Source organism: Alosa alosa, chromosome 9 (genome assembly GCF_017589495.1).
Source record: "Alosa alosa isolate M-15738 ecotype Scorff River chromosome 9, AALO_Geno_1.1, whole genome shotgun sequence".
Classification (NCBI taxonomy): Eukaryota; Metazoa; Chordata; class Actinopteri; order Clupeiformes; family Clupeidae; genus Alosa; species Alosa alosa.
The window spans coordinates 28,991,880-28,992,716 of record NC_063197.1 but is presented as its reverse complement, the minus strand read 5'-3'; the positions used below and the strand labels follow the sequence as shown (position 1 = coordinate 28,992,716).

Here is an 837-nt window from a genome sequence, read left to right as displayed (position 1 = left end):
TACACAATTTATGACAAAGACAAACAAACAAACAAACAAACAATCATACCCCCATACACAATTTATTACAAAACCTGTAACTATGCAGTACACCACACATACTTTATCTTGGTCTGTCTGTACTTCTCTTGACTTCCGTGTGAGTGTGTGTGTGTGTGTGCGCAGAGGAGCCGGCATGATCCACCTCTCTCTCCCGGACACACACAACCTCCACAGGCCGACCCTTAAGCAGCAGGGAGGGGATGGAGGCATGTGATCCGGGTCGGTCCGACGTGGCCAGGGGACGGGGCGCCCGCACGTGCCTGACCACGTTAATGGGCCTGATGGGCTGGGTGGCGCCGCGTGGGGTCGGCCCCTGGGGACGCTGGGACAGGAGGGGTGGACGTCGGGCAGGGTCGGGGTGGGGGTCCTCAGTGGTGAGGAGATGGGGAGGAGGTAGGATGGTTTTGGGTCCAGCAGAGGCTTGGTTCGGGTCAGCATTAGTGTCGTCGGTGGTGCTGGGAGCGGGAAGGTCCAGGTAGGCTGGCCCCATGCCAGTTATGGCTGACAGCTCCACAGCATTCCGCCAGTCTGCCTCCACTCTCCCTGGCAGGAGCACCGCCCGGCGGACAGACAAGGGGACATCTGCCACGAAGCTGCCCAGCAGCAGAGCCCAGGCTCGGCCGGACAGGGGGCTGAGGGTGACCCGGGGCCAGAGGGCAGCCAGGCTGCGCAGGGCCTCCCTGGGGCTGGATGTGGCGGAGCTGGGCGCCTGGGGCCTCCCTGGTGCTGGATGTGGTGGAGCTGGGCGCCTGGGGCCTCCCTGGTGCTGGATGTGGTGGAGCTGGGCGCCTGGGG

General features: G+C 63.1%; 1 protein-coding gene across 1 annotated transcript in view; it reads right to left on the bottom strand.

The window, feature by feature from the left end:
* Positions 1-378: 378 nt before the first annotated feature.
* LOC125300929 overlaps positions 379-837 on the bottom strand; it is an 11,875-nt gene continuing 11,416 nt past the window's right edge. Inside the window, exon 3 of the mRNA XM_048253108.1 lies at positions 379-837. This exon is cut by the window's right edge and continues 156 nt beyond it. Coding sequence (XP_048109065.1) covers positions 480-837 — 358 coding nt within the window. The 3' untranslated portion in view covers positions 379-479.